Here is a 16,508-nt window from a genome sequence, read left to right as displayed (position 1 = left end):
TTATCACAGATCATGGAGGTCAAAATGAAAACTAAATTAAAAAACGTATTAAATAGGGTAGAGAAAAATTGTATGTGTCTCCGAGGAGACAGCATGGCTCAGGAAAAGAGCATGGGATCACTTGCTAGAGGCTTCTGCTGCTTCTGCTTCTGCTTTTGCTGCTGCTGCTGCTGCTGCTGCTGCTTCTAATTCTTCCTTCTTCTTCCTTCTTTCTTCTTCTTTCTTCCTCTCTCTCTCTCTCTCTCTCTCTCTCTCTCTCTTTCTCTCAATGTTCTAGTGGAGTTAAAATTTTCTTGGATAACATTAATGGAAGTATTATTATAGCTTCTGTGCACTTAAATTATAGTTAATGTATTTTGATCCCTTTGTGATTTTGTGCATATTACAAAAGTTCAGGAAATTATTTGAGGTTCACATATTAAAAAAAACTTACAAAACTGATTAATAATCATGACTTGATGAACTATTTTGCTCTTTCAAAGGTATAAAATAATTACTGGAAAACCTTCTGGTGCAATATCAGGAGTTCAAAAAGCAGAAAATGGGCCAATTGACTGGAGTGCAGATATGCCTGTTTCTTGTAGTCTTTCTAGGTAAGCATATTATTTTTACTATATCTCTTAGTATCATGACCACAGTTATGATATAACTATAATTTTTCCTGCTCTCTTAACACTAGAAATATTCTCTAATGGAATGTATTGTCTATTCAGAGATATTGCTACTGATCCACCATTCATAGGGTATTTGCTTCGAATTGCTTTTTTTTTCTCTTTGTAAAAGATTTACAATGATTCTTAATACTTAGTCTTATGACTAATAGAATATACTTCTGAGACTAGTTAGGGCTTGAAGTACAGTTTCAGACCTTGACATAAAATGAGATGTAACTCAGAATATTGGTCTTGATAGAACCATTTTTCATCTGTGTTGAGAGCCTACAGGTAATAAATATTACTCAATTCAACAACTTCAACATTTATGAAGCATTTATGTGACCTTACTCTCTTAGCTCAGCTCAAGTGCTCCAGAAGGACTTCTTATAAGTAGTTAAGCCTTCTGTGAGCAGTCCCTCTAGTTGTTAGTGTTTTCTCTACCCTAATTCCTTCAAAAACTGTCAAATTATTTGCTTATCTGTGTTCTTTCCCCACTAAAGAAGGGATTCTTTGAAGGTTTTTTCTTTTTATCTCCAATCCCTGAGCCAGCATGGCATAGTGAATGGAGAACTAGCTTCAAAGTCAGAAAAACCTGGGTTCAAGGCCTATCTAACTAACGGCTTGTGTGACCCTAAAAGTTCTTTAATTCTCAGTAACTCCAGACAACTCTCTAAGTTTCAGAGAAAAGAGCCAGTCTGTGTTAGTAGGGGAATTCCTCCCTAGAAGCATCCTACATCAATGAAATCCAAAATCCAATCAGAATGGGGCACCCTCAGCACAATGGCTGCCATGAGATCTTGGACTGATAGAAGGCCTTTGGTGAGGAATTCAAAGACAGAAACAAAAGTTTTCCAAAGGACAGGAATTGAAGGATTATAATACTGTTTTTATTTTTGTGAAGCATTTTTCTAAAACCCTTTAAAAGTCTTCTGAAGGCTAAGGGATTCTAAAGCAGTTTTTTATTTTTAGTACTTTTCCCCTACAGTTCACATGTTCTGAAGCATTTATGTGACCTGTAATGTCAACTAGGAAAAATTATTTTGTGAGATGAAAATCATATTAAACAAAACACCTAAGTTGAAGGAAACTTGAAATTCTTTATTATGTTTATTACATTTGCCTTAATTAGAACCAAGACAGTATTTTAATTACTTGAGATTTGTGGTTAACTTCTTTGTTCAGCACATTAAGATTACAGTACATTGTAGGATATCTAGAGCTCTTCTTTCTCATACATTCTTCCTCCCAGGATTTCTCCTTGAGTGTTTAAAGTTGTTCATTGAGAACATCAGACCTTTTTTTTTTTTAATTTTTTATTTTTTTATGATATTTTATTTTATTTTATAATAACTTTATATTGACAGAATCCATGCCAGGGTAATTTTTTTTACAACATTATCCCTTGCACTTGCACATTATCCCTTGCACTTGCTTCTGTTCCTATTTTTCCCCTCCCTCCCTCCACCCCTTCCCCTAGATGGCAAGCAGTCCTATATATGTTAGATATGTTGCAGTATATCCTAGATACAATATATGTTTGCAGAACCAAACAATTCTCTTGTTGCACAGGGAGAATTGGATTCAGAAGGTAAAAATAACCCAGGAAGAAAAACAAAAATGCAAATAGTTCACATTCGTTTCCCAGTGTTCTTTCTTTGGGTGTAGCTGCTTCTGTCCATCATTTATCAATTGAAACTCAGGTCTCTTTGTCAAAGAAATCCACTTCCATCAGAATACATCCTCATACAATATCATTGTTGAAGTGTATAATGATCTCCTGGTTCTGCTCATTTCACTTAGCATCAGTTCATGTAAGTCTCTCCAAGCCTCTCTGTATTCATCCTGCTGGTCATTTCTTACAGAACAATAATATTCCATAACATTCATATACCACAATTTACCCAGCTATTCTCCAATTGATGGGTATCCATTCAATTTCCAGTTTCTAGCCACTACAAACAGGGCTGCCACAAACATTTTAGCATATACAGGTCCCTTTCCCTCCTTTAGTATCTCTTTGTGGTATAAGCCCAGTAGTAGCACTGCTGGATCAAAGGGTATGCACAGTTGGGTAACTTTTTGGGCATAATTCCAGATTGCTCTCCAGAATGGTTGAATTCGTTCACAACTCCACCAACAATGCATCAGTGTCCCAGTTTTCCTGCATCCCCTCTAACATTCATCATTATTTTTTCCTGTCATCTTAGCCAATCTGACAGGTGTGTAGTGGTATCTCAGAGTTGTCTTAATTTGTATTTCTCTAATCAATAGTGATTTGGAACACTCTTTCATATGACTGGTAATAGTTTCAATTTCATCATCTGAAAATTGTCTTTTCATACCTTTTGACCATTTATCAATTGGAGAATGACCTGATTTCTTATAAATTAGAGTCAGTTCTCTATATATTTTGGAAATGAGGCCTTTATCAGAACCTTTAACTGTGAAGATGTTTAACCAGTTTGTTGCTTCTCTTCTAATCTTGTTTGGATTAGTTTTGTTTGTTCAAAGGCTTTTTAATTTGATATAATCAAAATTTTCTATTTTGTGATCAGTAATGATCTCTAGTTCATCTTTGGTCACAAATTTCTTTCTCCTCCACAAGTCTGAGAGATAAACTTGGTATATGGTGTTAAGTGTGGGTCCATGCCTAATTAACATCAGACCTTTTTAAAAAAAGAAAGAGGTAGGGGCCCTAGAAACGGGAAATACTGACCTGGGATTGGCACAGAAGAGACACCTCTGCACCTGCTACCTGGTGAGACCTTTAATTTGGAACAAGATTCTCTGATTATGTTCAAGAGTTCTTGGTTAGAAGTCCTACTGAGTACCCAAGCCCAACTTTATTCTTTTCCAACAAAGGAAGCCCAGGATGAGGGAAGAAGCCATGGTCGTGGAGCCAAGGAGCCTGGCTTTCCTCCATGGCACCTGGGACTGCCCCAGTGGCTCTGGATAGGCTTCTTTTTCTTTTGTTTTCCTCTATGCCTTCTCAACACCCCTCTTTACTCCAGACTCTGGAATGTCATGGATACCTTTGTCAGACAGTCTGGTCAATGTCTTGACCAGAATAATGTTTTGAAATTCAGATCTTTTTCAAAAGGTCACAGCTTCCATGATATAAATTACAGCTCCAAGCAGTGCTATATCACTGTTTGTCTCGCATACATAAGGAAGAGAAGATATTTTCATTTGCTATTATAATACTAATGATAGATTTGTGAAAAATATTACTTTATGGGACTTCAAGAAGGCTGATAGAATTTGAATGCCTCAGAAAATTAAAATATTTTAATAATTTGAATATTGAAACTTGATCTTTAATATAGATAGCTGACTACTTTCCTAAGAAATTTTACAATCTGGTCTGGTAAACTTCTGTAGAACAAAAAATCTTATCTTAATTAATCTGTGTAGCCCTGGGTATTTAATAAGTGTCCTGTAGTTTAAAAATGGATCATCTCAGCTATCAAGGAGTGTGCAGAATGAATCTTAACACTGAGATTTTATAATTCAAATGAACTATGCAAATATGTTTCAAAAAATATAATAGGCCACAAAAAAATTGTCTTGATCTACCATCTCATATAGATTGATCCATAGCTAATCATTGAAGTAAACATCCTGTTATAAGTTAATACTGGAGTTGAGTAAAACTCAGTCAAAGATGATTACATAGCTATGGTACATGATGAAGGCTAAATGTAAAGGAAACTAACCTCATAAGGGATTGCTAATTTCATTTATAAAAGAATAAATTGAACATTTTAAATGGTCTTTTCTTTATTGATAAATATAAAACATTAATGACCTTGTGAGCATAGAAATAAATGCTTTACCTTAGATTCGTGACCATCATTCTAACCAAACATGTCTTAAATATATATAATTATAATGTGTTTGGGGAGGTAAGAAAACATGGTTGGGGGAAATACATAGTTATATAACATAATCATGGAATACTTTTAACACCTCACTTGTTAATAGTAAATTGTATCGGACAAAAATTATGGCCTTTTTTTGTTGTTGTTTTCTGAAAAAAAAAGTCAAATTTTACAAAATAGTGAGCAAATGAAGTAACCGTTAATTATTAACTATAAAATATTGAAAATAAGCTTTTTTTCTCCTAGAGGTGTGTTACAATATTTTTATTGCCAAAATATAAAATACTGATCTAATAAATGAAATGTCATTTCAGGGGTCTGCAAGTCCTACTTACTCCTGTTCTAGCAAACATTCTTGAAGCTGACCAGGAAAAATGCTGGGGTTTTGACCAGTTTTTTGCCGAAACTAGTGATATACTTCACCGGATGATAGTGCATGTTTTTTCTTTACAACAAATGACAGCTCACAAGATTTATATTCATAGTTGTAATACGTAAGTACTTGCATTGCATTCCTATATGTTGTTATATCTATGATATAATTTTTAGATTTACAAATAAGCAGACTAATAAAGTAGTTATTTTTTTTTTTTTTTAAATAAAACTTTTTACTTGCAGAACATATGCACAGATAATTTGACAAAATTGACCCTTGCATAGCTTTGTGTTTCAGATTTTCCCTTCCTTCCCTCCACTTTCTCCCCTAGAATGCAAGCAATCCAATATATGTTAAACATGTTAAAATATATGTTAAATTTAATATGGATAAACATTTATGCAATTCTCTTGCTGAATAAGAAAAATCAGGACAAAAAAAGAAAGTAAATGAGTAAGAAAACAAAATGTAAGCGAACAACAACAAAAAGAGTAAGAATGTTAGGTTGTGATCCGCATTCTGGATATAGATGGCTCTCTACAAAAGTTATTTTTCTTGATGAATGAGAATAGAGAAGTGTCATAAATATTTACATAGTAATTCAAAAATAGGCAAATTATATTGTAAATTTTAGCAAGTTTTACTTTATTTCTATTTTGTCAGTTGGGTTACAGGCATTTATTAGGTGCTTATCATTTATTAAATGATAGCAGTTACTGTGATAAATACTAGAGAGGCAAAAAAAAAAGACCAAAAACACTGTTCCTGCCCTTATAGAGCTCATATTCTAATGAAGTTTTTTCTTAAATAATTTAAATAAAATTGGCTGTTTTTTAAACTTTTCCATTATTGTCATTGTTTATATTATCTCCTGGCTTTCTTTATTTCTTTCTGTATCAATTCTCATATCAGTTTTTCCCAGCTTATGTGTATTCTTCGTATTTGTCATTTCTCGTAGTGCAGTAAAATTCTATTTCATTAGGTCATTTCTTACAGTGCAGTAAAATTCCATTTCATTAACCATCCCCTTATTTAGGACATATGCTTTATCTCAGATTTTATTAAAATTGTATTATCATTATTCAGATATCTTGTAAAATTGACTGCTTAATGAATGAATAAGGATTTTGTGATGACATCTGTGAGGATTTCTTTTGCTTAATGTAATTTGTTCTGTTCATATCAGAGTAGCATTAGCATTTTATCATTACATGAAAAAAGCCTCATTTATAGAACCATATATTATTACTGTTAACATTTACTAGTTATAATTTCTCCAACTGTTACCTCTGTCGATTCTTTTACACAGTGCTACTGTGTTCCATGATTTGGTTTATAAACAAACCAAAATTGTTTCTTCAAATCAAGAATTGATTTATGAAGGACGACGATTAGTGCTCGAACCTGGAAGACTAGCACAGCATTTTCCTAAAACTACTGAAGAAAATCCCATCATTGTAATAAGCCGGGAACCTATGAGCATTGTTGGATTAATGTATGAAAAAAGTATGCCATTTTCTTATTTTGTACTGGGGGGAGCTGATTTTTAAAATTATTTTTTTGTTCTTTGGAAAGGTAGAACTTTGTGTAAATAATTCATTTATGTAAATTATTGAAATGTTTCTGTGATAAAAACTTGATGAGCTAGAACTTTTTTACATCATATAGTTTGAAGTGTATCTACAGTATGATACAGATTGTAAATGTTATTATAATAAGTTTTTTTCATGAAGTGGGGCAAAATATTTTATCTACAGTATGATACAGATTGTAAATGTTATCATAATAAGTTTTTTTCATCAAGTGGGGCAAAATATTTTATCAGCATCATCTTGTGTACAGGATTTTTTTTTTTTTTAAAGCAGAGAACTCCTAGTCACTGAATGCATTCAACAAATGGCTTTGTTCACAGTAGCATTCTCATGGCATAAAAGTATTGAAATACTTCAAAAATTACTTAATTTTTCAGCCACATAGTTGTCTGTTATCTTGAGAGACTTATGAAATTACAAAGTAATTTTGGAAAAAATAAATTTGAAAATATGTCAAAGAGAATGTTTTCTTTGAATGGGCAGACTGCCACAGTATTTTGCAGATTAGACCCCTATTAAATGTTTAAATAAATAACAAGATTTATTTTCATTTAATGATAATGATAATATATCATACTGTATAAGTGGTTGTTTTTCCTAAGGAAATTATCTCGAGTGTAGTTAAGATCAATTAGATTAAAGTTTTTATCATGCAAGGGATAAAATAATTTTAGAAGTTATGTTCTCTACTAATTTTTTAGTGTCTGAATGAATAATATTTATTTCCTATTTTAGTTTCACTCCCCAAAGTACATCCACGTTATGATTTGGATGGTGATGCTAGTATGGCTAAGGTTAGTATTTAATTAATTGTTTCACATTCCTAAAGACATTAATTTAAATTCAGAGACCTGTGGAAGTAAGAAATATTACTACTGATTTTAAAATAACCTTTGTCTCTGTATTCACCTAAGGCAAGGTGTTAATTCTCCAACTAAATTGACCAACCTGAGCTGCAGAAATGAATGTTCTATACAGAGGAGTTCATTTTTAAAAAAAGATGTTCCATTCCAAAAGTTTGAGCAGTTTACTTACTAACAGTTCCCCAGAAGAAGATAAATGAAAAAGAAATAGAAACCAAACTTTTGGGAAAGAGGAATATGTTAAGGGAAATCCTTCTTTGCTGGACTTTGACTTCTTTCTTTTTTCTTTTGCAATGTTTAATAAGTTGAGCCAGTATCTTATCTCGTAGTGTTTTATAAACTCCTCAGTTTAGAATGTTCATTTTTAAAATACTTCTTGAAAAGCTATATAGACTTTTTTTATATATGTCACATTTATTTCTCTTAACTGATGTGTGGTTATATACTTTTTACCTTTAGTCTCATGTTTATGTTTAAGTTTCTTGTATACTTAGTAAACTTGTTATTGAGCTTAAAGCACATCAATAGCATTCATAACAAGCTTGAAGATTCTTTCATAACTGTCCATTTTTATGATTTATTATCATTAGCCCAGTTCTCACTAACTTTTTTTCCCATTAGGTAATAACAGGTGTCGTCTGTTATGCCTGTAGAGTTGCCAGTACCTTGCTGCTTTATCAGGAATTGATGCGAAAAGGAATACGATGGCTGATGTGAGTAATGCATTAAATTTTGAAATTGGAATTAAAATTTGAGAAAATCATATAAGGAGAAAGATTATCATGTCAGATAACATGACATGATCATCACCCCCAGAGAGATGAATCGGCATGGGTTTATTATTTTGTTCACTTAAACAAGCACATGCTTGCCTTTTTCTAGGTACCCAGTTGCCATTCATTGTTCTTGGAGGAAGGATTTTTCTCATAATGAAGCATTTACTCAATGCTACCTTCTAATATGATTTTAATTCCTCAAAATACTCCCTCTAGACTTTGTACTTAATTCTGATCCATTCTAGCAAACTAAGTATGCACATTTAGTTAAGCAAGTAATTTAGACAAACAATTTAGTTAATTGAATTAATTTCTTAGGAACATAACCATAGTAGTTCAGATTCATTCATTCAGCATTCAGCAAACATTTAAAGCCCTTCTATTAATATGCCACTAGGAACCTTTGTTAGAAAGTAAGAAAATCCCCCAGTATGACAGCCTAAGAAGGTTCGACTTGCATCCTAAAGTATTCCTTTTATTAAGTCACTGTGACCATATCCTTCCAGCCTTATGTTAAGATTCTGAGACTTTGTTAATGCTTCAGTATCTAGGTGGTATGCTTTGTCTAGTGAAATATCCCAAGGGCCTGTTCATGTCTTCTCATTTAGAAATGATCAAATTTGAGACATATTGTTTATGATGGCTAAAAGATTGCCATCTAGAAGGCCTCTGACCCCTTTTAGATTGATGCATTGGCAAGAACATTCCCCCCAGAGATCATGACATGTAGATCATGACACATCTCACAAAAGATACAGTGGTTAAATAGTTAACTCTTCCTCCAAAGAGATGTGATTGGATGGATTAATTTCTATAAAAGACCATAATCACCTCCAGATAGGAAGAAAATGTTTTCTCAAAGAAGTAATAGGTAAACTGGTGCTGAGTAAAGTGAACAGAACCAGGAGAACATTGTACACAGTAATAGCAATGTTGTATGATGATCAACTATGACAGACTTAGCTCTTCTCAGCAGTGGAGTGATCCAAGACATTTGCAAAAAACTGATGATGGAAAATGCTATCCTCATCCAGAGAAAGAGCTGTGGAGTGTGAATGCAGAGTGAAGCATATTATTTTCAAAATTTCTGTTGTTTTCTCCTTTCTTGTGATTTTTTTCCTCTTTTGTAATGATTCTTTTATAACATGACTAATATGGAAATATGTTTAATATGATTGTACATGTATAACCTCTATCAGCTTGCTTCTTACCTTGGGGAGAGAGGAAAAGAAGGGAGGAAGAAAAATTTGGAATGCAAAATCTTATAAAAATAAATGTTGAAAACTGTTTTCATCTAATTGGAAAAAATAAAATGTTATTACATGGGTGTGGGAGAATGACTGTTAATATGAAAAAAAAAAAAGTATGGTAAAGTGAAGTTCAGTAGAAATGTAAAGTCTTATACTTAGGTACAAAAATTCAGCTTCACAAAATTGCACAGCAGTTATTTGGGGGAAAAATATCTCTGGCTTTTAGTGGACTGCAAATTCAATTTGAATCAGCAGTATGATGTAGCAGACAAAAAAAAAAACACCTAGTGAAATGTTGGGTTGCATTAAGAGAGGTAGAGCTTAGAGATAGGAAAGAAGCAGAAGAATTGGAAGTTATCATCACTAAGTTTTTATTAACTAATTCCTTTATTTTAGGGGGAGGGAACTTCTTGGAACATTTTGTTATATTTATTGGATTTTCCAATAAATGGATTTTCCAGTGACCTGTCCTGTTCTTTATTCTTTATCAATCATAATGAGTTGTGGAACAGAAGAAAACTCATCTATATTTTAAATATGTAGTATCTCATTTTTAGAGAGCAAATTCATGATGTAATCATAAAAGGAAATTGTCCCAATGTCAAATATTTCCAGTGGGGAAAAATAAACTATAGTACCATAAAGTGAATGCCAAATAAATTATTGTACTTTGCATTCATCTAATTATAAGTCTCCCAAATTCTAAATCAGCAAACTAACCAACAGTAGAACTACACTAGTATTTAGAAATGCATTTTCTCATAGTATCCTCAAAATCTGAATAATATTTCAGATATGTTAAGAATGTTGTTATAAAGTATGTCATATGATCTGTAAGAGTAGTATTTCTCTTAACAGCTGCTGTTACTATAAGTGATAGAGAAAAGAAAATCCAATAACTTTTTAGGTATACTGATATGATTAGTGTTATTTTACAGTGAACTGATTAAAGAAGATTATAATGAAACAATACACAAAAAGACAGAAGTTGTGATTGCTCTGGATTTCTGTATCAGAAACATTGAAAAAACTGTGAAAATGTAAGTAAAATCACTTCCTTGCTTCTAGTTAAAATGTTAAGACTCAGTTATATTTCTTAGCTGTCCTTAACCATAATAGATAAAATTTCCTGAAAATTCATTTTAATTACCTTTTAAAAAGAACTTAAGAATTTAAGAATATTTAAGAATTTTTAATATTTAAGAATGAAGTTCCTATTGATCTGGTGGCTATAATATAAAATCAAAATATCAGTACTGTTTAGGAAGAATTAAATACTAAGTTATTGGGGGGGAGGGGTTGTTCATTCTTTAAGGAAAAAAATTGAAAATTAAGATATCTAATCCATATTTTATAAACCAAAAACCCTATGCTGTACATAAAATCTTAACAGTTTTCAGTTAGAGTAGTTACCCTAAAATGTTGTTTTAGTATCTTTTTCAGAGGTATGGAATAATCCTGAATTTTCATTACTTATTCGTCTCAACATTGTCTTAGACCACCATGATGTCATACTCTTATACATAGTTTAGTATAGTTTCTATAAAAGTAACATGCCTATTTTCCCCTTTATCTAGCAAGGTTATATTAGATTAATATTAAATTTTCTTTCTTTTAGAAAGCTACCATTCTCTTTTGGGAACTTGGTGGCATCCATGTGTATTTCCTTTTCTTTATTCTTAAATAGAATAGTAAGTGGATCTGATATCAAAGGTTAACCTTTAAATATAGCTTCTCTAAATATCTTTTTTTTTAAAGAGTGTGTGGGGGAGGAGAGGAGGGATAGTACCATTTACTCTTTTTCTTAGTGATTTATTTTTATTGTAAATAGATATGAAAAATTGATGCAGATTGATTTGGAAGCAGCAGAGCTGGGTGAGATTTCAGACATACACACTAAATTATTGCGAGTAAGTAATCACATCTGAAGCCATATATCCATAGCCCATCTATTGCTTATCAGAGACAGAAATGGAACTCTGGTTGATTAGTTTTTGGTTCAAGTCAGCTGAAAGACCTGGAAAGGAGTCTTAGCTCTCCTCCAGAGCAAATAGAAATTTCAGTGATAAATTCTCTCCCAAATTCTTCCTGCCATAATTTAAGCATTTTCCTAGAATTGTAACATTTTAGGTCTGAAGCCAATAGTGACTTGCCTAGTATCAGATCACTGTGCTCCTTATAATGTTCCTTTGTTTTGACCCATTGTAATTAAAAAAAAAAATCCAGTTTATGAACTCAAGGTAACATACTTCCTGAAATTATCCAGAAATGAATAACAAAGTAGTTAATGAATGAGCTCCTCCAGTGCTTTATCATTGTGCAGAGAGGAACCCATGTTCTCTGCAGCTTTGTTGGTGGAGCATAAACCAGAAAGGATTTCAGTGCAGAACTGCTGGCAGACTAATGGGTCACAGAAATAGTAACCTTAGAGGTTGCCTCCCAGCTTTCTTTTGTCATCGAGGAAACCCTGAGACAAAGTGGAGAAGTAATTTCTCTCATGTAACAGAACCTGCTTTCTTACTGCTCCTTCAATGGTGTGTGTGTAACAACTATTGGGACTCCATCCATTATTCTCTTAACTTCCTCAGTTTTCTCATCTGTGAAAGTTAAAGCTATAGCAATGAAGAAATCTCAAGAATACAAATTATGAGTTTGTCCTTATCTGTGTTTACATATGGAAATGATTGATTTGAAACCTGCTAGGCAAGAGCAGAATAGTAACACAGATGTTCTAGTAGGATAGTCATTGTGATTTTTGGCACTCTTAATTCTGAACCTGTTACTCTCCTCCAGCTCTCCAGCTCACAGGGAACGATAGAAACTAGTCTTCAGGATATCAAAAGCAAGTTGTCTCCTGGAGGATTATTGGCAGATACCTGGGCAAATCAGGAAGGAACACATCCAAAGGACCGAAAGTAAGTAAAAACTTTATTTGCTCAACTCTTCATTGGTACTTGCCTTTTGTCACACTGACTACAGTACAACTCTTGATCTTTTTCCTGAATAGTGTAGAAAAACTGCAAGTCCTGCTAAATTGCATTACAGAGATTTACTATCAGTTCAAAAAAGACAAAGCAGAACGGAGTAAGTAAATATTAACTTATTTTATTTGACAAGTCCATTTTAATTGATTATATGTAATAGTGATTTTTATATGAAATGTGATTCTTAATAGTAATGGTTGTTTAAGGGAGATAGTGTTCTTAAGATACCTTTTGAAAATTTTTACGTTCTTAAGCTTTTTGAACTATATAATCTCAGAAGAAGAGATTCTGTAACATTTTGAGATTCTGCAACATTTTGAGATTCTATTGAATAAAATTAATATGATAAATTCTTTATTTCTAGGACTAGCTTACAATGAAGAACAGATTCACAAATTTGACAAGTAAGTGCCTAAATTACATTTTTAGTTGTCAGATTGTTTCTTATTGCCATTTTGCTTATCCTACTACTGTGATTGTTCATAGATACAATTATCCTTTAATTTTGATTTAATAAGGCTGCTTACAATGTGTATGTCATAAATTAAGGCCCATGACATTACTGGAAGAGGTGATGACATGGAATCTGAATGATACTGAACCACATTTTCATCACTGAAGTGATGCCAGAAAGAGGAGAGCTTCATGCTTCTCTTACCTATTCCCTTCTCTTATTTGCTGTTCGCCAAGCCATAATGAACAACATTGCCCTTGCCCCCCACCTCCCTGCAATTTCAAATATTAGTCATGTGGACTTTTATTTTCCATTAGAGCTAATGTAAAATTTTATGAAGAACCACATTTCTTTTATTTTGGCAGAGTCATATGTAACTTTTTAAAAAGATGTCAAATGTTAAGATTCAAATGACTCAAAAAGAAATTATTTGGTTCCTTGTCCCAGTCAGGCCAAGACTAAGTTTATCCCATATCCATATGGGATCCCATACTTTCATCCTTTCTTTCTCTTCTCTGTTTCACTTCTCTGTTGAAAAATCTTTAATGGCTCGCTCCTGTCCATATAAAATACTGAATTCTTAGCCTGACATTGAAAGCCTTGTCACAGTATGACTCCTACCTACCTGATCATTGTTACTCTTCTTCTTCACATGTTTTGTACTCCAAATTGACCTATGTACTCTTATTGTCAGTCTGTTATTTCTACTATTTGATTGCATTACTTTTTTGCCTTTTTCAGTTATCTGTGTTCTTTATTTTTTTGTTATTTCTTGTGTGCTAGTTAATACTGTATGAGTCTGTAACTTATTTCACATCTAGGCATCTTGCCAGTGCGCTTCATGTCCCTTGGGATTTTATTTTATTTTATTTTTTTAAGTTACAGAGTTATCACATGTTTGACATCCAGATCTTTATCAGAACACAAGTGTTTAAAAAAAAAAAGACACAAACAATAGTGAACAAATTGAGATAATTGAACACTCTTATGTAGTTTATGAAATAAAATCCAATCTTTTTTCTTCCTCCTATAAGTTCCATTATTACCAAGGTAGCTTTTCAAAAACAAACTTCATGGTGAAAGTTGAAATGCACGTACATTTGTGTGTGAAATGCACACACACATACATATACACATTTAAAAATAAATTTTAGAAATGGGAAAATATATTCATTTTAAGAGTGATGAAAAAATTCCTTTACCCTTTGGTAATTTTATTCTTTAGCGTTATATACTTAATTAACTTTCAAGGTTTACAGCAGAGATAAAGAAAACTGTGGGAGAAGATTGCATTGATTATTTTTAAATTACAGGCAGAAACTGTATTTTTATGCAACAAAAGCTATGAGCCACTTTACTGATGAGTGTGTTGAAAAATATGAAACCTTTTTGGACAAGGCAGAAGAGTGGATGAGGTAAAAAAAGATTTTCATTTTTATAATAATATAATTTTACTTTCTCTTAATTAGAACTAGTATCTGTTTTTTTTTAACTTGCTTATTTTAAGTGAATTCACTTTACTTTCAGAAAGATGCTTCACCTAAGGAAACAGCTGTCATCTCTAACTAATCAGTGTTTTGATATGGAGGAAGAAGTATCAAAATACCAGGATTATACTAATGAGGTATTGGAGCCTTTCTTACTGGGGAGGGGGGAAAGGGCACTTTTTTCCTTTGAAGACCACTGATGTTAAATTAGGATAAGCAATATTTGAAAAAAAAAATTTTAAGCTGGCCCTGTATATATTGCTATAATTTAGAAAATAACATAAATAAAAATAAAGGCTGGCATCTTTTAAATGAAAAGTTCTGCTTTTGGGTATGAGTTCTAAAGTCTTTTAACAGAGACTAGATTACTGTTTCTTGATATTACAGACAGTATTCATGTTGAAGAGAGAAGTTGGACAAGATCACTTTGCAGTTTACTGTCCACTCTGTAACTTGATAGTTCTCTTTTAGAATTACTGCCTAAGCTATTGTAATTGCCTTGAGGTACATCTTCCTGCTTCCATTGTCTTCTTCATGCAGACCATCCTTCATTATGATCATCCTTAATTATGATCGTGTCAAGCCTGGGCCTAGAAATCACTAATGGCTCCTTTATATCTATTGAGAAAAGTTCCTGTTTCTTTTACTAATATTAGTAGCTCTCCATAATTGGTTACCTTCTTATCCTTCCAGTTGTAGCTTTTATTATTCCTGTCTTTGCACTGTATGTTCTAGCCAGGGTACATAAGTTTTTTGTTCCCTGCACATATCCTTACATGTTTCTGTCTTTTTTTATATACTTCTAATGTCCCAGATATCCTCACTCTCCCCAGACAGTGATCTAAGGATATGCCTTCCTATAAGCTGGTGAGCTCCATCCTGATGGAGACTATTAATATAGATGTTATGTTGTTTCCACTCTTGAACATGGTACTTAGTGCTCATTGGATTTAAAAGGACTCTGGGAATTGAGTGGAACATTGGCATATACAACCACATGTTTCAAAATGTTTTGTTTGTTCAATCCCATTTAAAAATAATTATTTACTGTGTTGAAGGGACTATGGTTGCATAGTAGAAAAACATTTGTATAATTAAAATCTCTTGCTTAGAAACTTGTTATGTGTACCTATGTATTTCAGATAACCACCAGCTTAAAATTATCATGAGATTTTTGTATGAGTCATAAATATCATACTAGCAGTTTTGACTCCAAATATTAACTAATGATTTTATTCAAACCTTTGTAGCAGAATATTTGTTACTCCTTCTTTTGTGATTCACATATACCTGTTCCATATTTCAGTTACAGGAAACTTTACCTCAGAAATTGTTTGCAGCTTCCAGTGGCATAAAGCATACCATGGCCCCCATTTATCCAAGCTCCAATACACTAGTGGAGATGACTCTTGGGTAAGAAATTCACAACTTAATCATTAATTTTTAGTTTGTCACCATTTTTTGTTCTTAATTATTATATAATCATAATAAAAGTCATCTAATTATTATACAAATTATTTTTATATATTTATTATATAAGTATTAGTAAGTAATTCTACAATAAAGTTCAAAATTGCTTGAGAATTACTGTTTAAGATTACTTGTGAATTAATTAAGTCTTCAGATGGAAGTTTCATAGTTTGAGTAGTAACAACTTGTTGGTTTTTGTTTTATAGTATGAAGAAATTGAAGGAAGAGATGGAAGGTGTTGTTAAAGAACTTGCTGAAAATAATCATATTTTAGAGAGGTGAGGTTCTTCTCCACCTTACCCCTAGTAAATATCTACCAAATTAAATATAGACATAGACTATCATATTCCTGTATCATTGGTTAAGCAGTGATGGGGAGGTATTTCTAGTATGGGTACAATTCTAATTCAGGTTTTTCTCTAACTTGATCTAATTGTTAACTTGTTTGATCCCTTTTGTTGCTCGTTACTCATCTTAAGAGATTGTAATACTGTCCACTACAGTTGCTATGGGGGGAAATTATAAATAATTTTACCGTGAGTTCCAGATATAATTTATTTGTTGATAATATTAGCTCTTTAAATCAAAAGCTATTTGATTCAAAATCATCTTTATATTTATATGAAAATTGTTCAACAATCATTTTCTCAATTTTTGAAATCAAAGCTACTTGTTAGGTGCTGTCCTGGAACTTAGTAAGCCAGCTGCACATGCTCCTT

General features: G+C 32.5%; 1 protein-coding gene across 2 annotated transcripts in view; it reads left to right on the top strand.

The window, feature by feature from the left end:
• TBK1 (TANK binding kinase 1) overlaps positions 1–16,508 on the top strand; it is a 52,712-nt gene that overhangs the window by 24,522 nt on the left and 11,682 nt on the right. For both annotated transcript variants that reach the window (XM_051963628.1, XM_051963627.1), the window contains 14 exons: positions 483–593; positions 4,852–5,031; positions 6,223–6,419; positions 7,241–7,299; positions 7,990–8,081; positions 10,333–10,434; positions 11,226–11,304; positions 12,188–12,309; positions 12,402–12,478; positions 12,743–12,782; positions 14,146–14,247; positions 14,360–14,456; positions 15,626–15,732; positions 15,996–16,067. In XM_051963628.1, the coding sequence (XP_051819588.1) occupies positions 483–593; positions 4,852–5,031; positions 6,223–6,419; positions 7,241–7,299; positions 7,990–8,081; positions 10,333–10,434; positions 11,226–11,304; positions 12,188–12,309; positions 12,402–12,478; positions 12,743–12,782; positions 14,146–14,247; positions 14,360–14,456; positions 15,626–15,732; positions 15,996–16,067 (1,437 nt within the window). The remainder of the gene's footprint in view (positions 1–482; positions 594–4,851; positions 5,032–6,222; positions 6,420–7,240; positions 7,300–7,989; positions 8,082–10,332; positions 10,435–11,225; positions 11,305–12,187; positions 12,310–12,401; positions 12,479–12,742; positions 12,783–14,145; positions 14,248–14,359; positions 14,457–15,625; positions 15,733–15,995; positions 16,068–16,508) is intronic.

Source organism: Antechinus flavipes, chromosome 5 (assembly GCF_016432865.1).
Source record: "Antechinus flavipes isolate AdamAnt ecotype Samford, QLD, Australia chromosome 5, AdamAnt_v2, whole genome shotgun sequence".
Taxonomy (NCBI): domain Eukaryota; kingdom Metazoa; phylum Chordata; class Mammalia; order Dasyuromorphia; family Dasyuridae; genus Antechinus; species Antechinus flavipes.
Note: the sequence above shows the minus strand (reverse complement) of the source record. Positions and strands in the feature narration are given on the sequence as shown.